General features: G+C 40.2%; 1 protein-coding gene across 1 annotated transcript; it reads right to left on the bottom strand.

The window, feature by feature from the left end:
- Positions 1–236: 236 nt before the first annotated feature.
- LOC101692133 (olfactory receptor 6C4-like) lies at positions 237–1,166 on the bottom strand. The gene has a single exon (XM_004773031.1). The coding sequence runs from the start codon at positions 1,164–1,166 to the stop codon at positions 237–239; it is 930 nt and encodes a 309-aa protein (XP_004773088.1).
- Between the last annotated feature and the right edge of the window lie 1,050 nt (positions 1,167–2,216).

Below are 2,216 nucleotides of genomic sequence, written 5' to 3'. Positions count from 1 at the left end.
AAATGTCCAACTAAAAATGTCTATTAACTAGAAATAAATATGTAAACTGTGTTTTGGAAAGAGTTAGCCTCATTGGCAAGTTGGAAACATAACTTTGACACCTCTTTTTGATATATTCATCTGAGGTGTTGCTTTAATAAGGAGAGAGGGTTAGAGAAGCTGTCTTATGCTTTCCATAGGGAGAAATTTCATTCATATTGTTGAGATTTTCTTGGAGTTTGAGGTTCTTACCTTCACTAAATGCTCATAATCTTCCTGGTGATGTCCTTGAAAGCTTGTTTTACTTGTTTGTTCCTTAGAGTGTAAATGAATGGGTTCAATAAAGGGGCAACTGAGTTATTGAGCACAGCTACTCCCTTATTGAAAGCAACTCCTTCTCTTGCTGAGGGCTTTATGTACATGAAGATGCAGCTGCCATAAGAAAGGGAGATGACAATCATGTGGGAAAAACAGGTGGAAAAGGCCTTTTTCCTTTGCTGAGCAGAAGGGATCCTGAGGACGGTCCAGACGATGTTTGTATAGGAGAGAATCACCAGTACCAGGGTGACCACCAAGGTGACAACTGCTAAGATAAAGTCAAGCAGCTCCAGGAATCTTGTGTCTGAGCAAGATATTTCTAGGAGGGGTCCATAGTCACAATAGTAATGATTCAGCATGTTGGAGGCACAGAAATCCAGCTGACTGGTGAGGATGATTGGGGATATGATGATTAGAAATCCAGCCAACCAAGAGCAGAGAACCAGCTGGATGCAGACCTTGCTGCTCATGATGGTCAAGTAATGCAAGGGTTTGCAGATGGCCACATAGCGGTCATAGGACATGGCAGCCAGAAGGTAAAACTCCGTGGCTCCGAAGAAGATGGCAAAGAAATACTGAGTGAAACAGCCAGCAAAGCTGATGGTCTTGTTGCCAGTTGTGATGCTGAACAGCAGCCTGGGAGTGAAAGTGGTTGTGAAGGAAATTTCTAAGAAGGAGAAATTCCGGAGGAAGAAATACATGGGAGTCTGGAGGTGGGAGTCCAGTAGTGTAAGGGTGATGATTGTCAGGTTTCCAATGATGCTGAATATGTAGGTGAGGAGGAGAAATATAAAGATTATAGGTTTGATCTCTGGGATGTCTGTTAGTCCCAACAGAATGAATTCTGTCAGAAAGGTTTGGTTTTTCATTGCTACCCTTCGCTGCCTATAAAGGTACAAAGGAAAGAAGTCAGTCATGAGAATGGAAGGAGGAGTTCAGGAACATTAGGAAGCTAAACCTTTTTTATTGAATTGGTTCAAATGTCCATTTTCTGTCATTGAGATTTTCTATTGGTCAGAGTGACTCTTCACAAGAATTATTTTTTAATTTTTCACAGAGGAGAATTTTCTCCATGGCTCCATTTTAGGCTCTTTCATAGCCTACCTTCTAAATCAATGTCTAAGGTATCACTCTCTCCATTTTTTATTTTTTATTTTCAATTTGAACATTTTGTCTACCTTAGGTTTTCTATTATGTCTGGTAATTTGGTAGTGATGTCTCATTTCCATCCCGTTCTTGGTCTCAGTGTGAGAAGAAAAGCTGTGTTATCTTCCAGTTGAGGAGCCTTTAGAAAGGAGTCAACATTACCATTATAACTGCAGTATCCAAGGATGCCCTCAAGTTTCCTTCAATATTTTCAATTTGTGGACCACTGTAAGTAGTATCATCAGTCTCTAAATCTTTGCTGCCAGTTTCTGCCTTCCTTCAAATCTCAAGTTTCCTGTCCTAGACGGTTTTAGCAGCAGGACAGATGATATCTCTCCAAGAAGAGATCCGCTATCATTTTCTTTCAGATCCATGTTATGAGTAAGAATGTAATTTTACTCTGGCTGGACAAGTAGAACTGAAATAAAAAGTTGCAAAACTCATTTAGGAGTTTCTTTTTAAAAAATTATTATTATTATTTTTTTAAATTTATTTTTTATTTTCAGCATAACAGTATTCATTATTTTTGCACCACACCCAGTGCTCCATGCAATCCGTGCCCTCTATACCCACCACCTGGTCCCCAACCTCCCAGCCCCCGCCCCTTCAAAACCCTCAGATTGTTTTTCAGAGTCCATAGTCTCTCATGGTTTACCTCCCCTTCCAATTTCCCTCAACTTCCTTCTCCTCTCTAACTCCCCATGTCCTCCATGCTATTTGTTATGCTCCACAAATAAGTGAAACCATATGATAATTGACTCTCTCTGCTTGAC

Source organism: Mustela putorius, unplaced genomic scaffold (assembly GCF_011764305.1).
Source record: "Mustela putorius furo isolate JIRA1106 unplaced genomic scaffold, ASM1176430v1.1 tig00003988_pilon_pilon_pilon, whole genome shotgun sequence".
Taxonomy (NCBI): domain Eukaryota; kingdom Metazoa; phylum Chordata; class Mammalia; order Carnivora; family Mustelidae; genus Mustela; species Mustela putorius.
Note: the sequence above shows the minus strand (reverse complement) of the source record. Positions and strands in the feature narration are given on the sequence as shown.

Excerpts from the sequence above, each read along its gene's own strand:
- LOC101692133 (XM_004773031.1), bottom strand. The coding sequence starts at position 1,166 with ATGAAAAACCAAACCTTTCTGACAGAATTCATTCTGTTGGGACTAACA.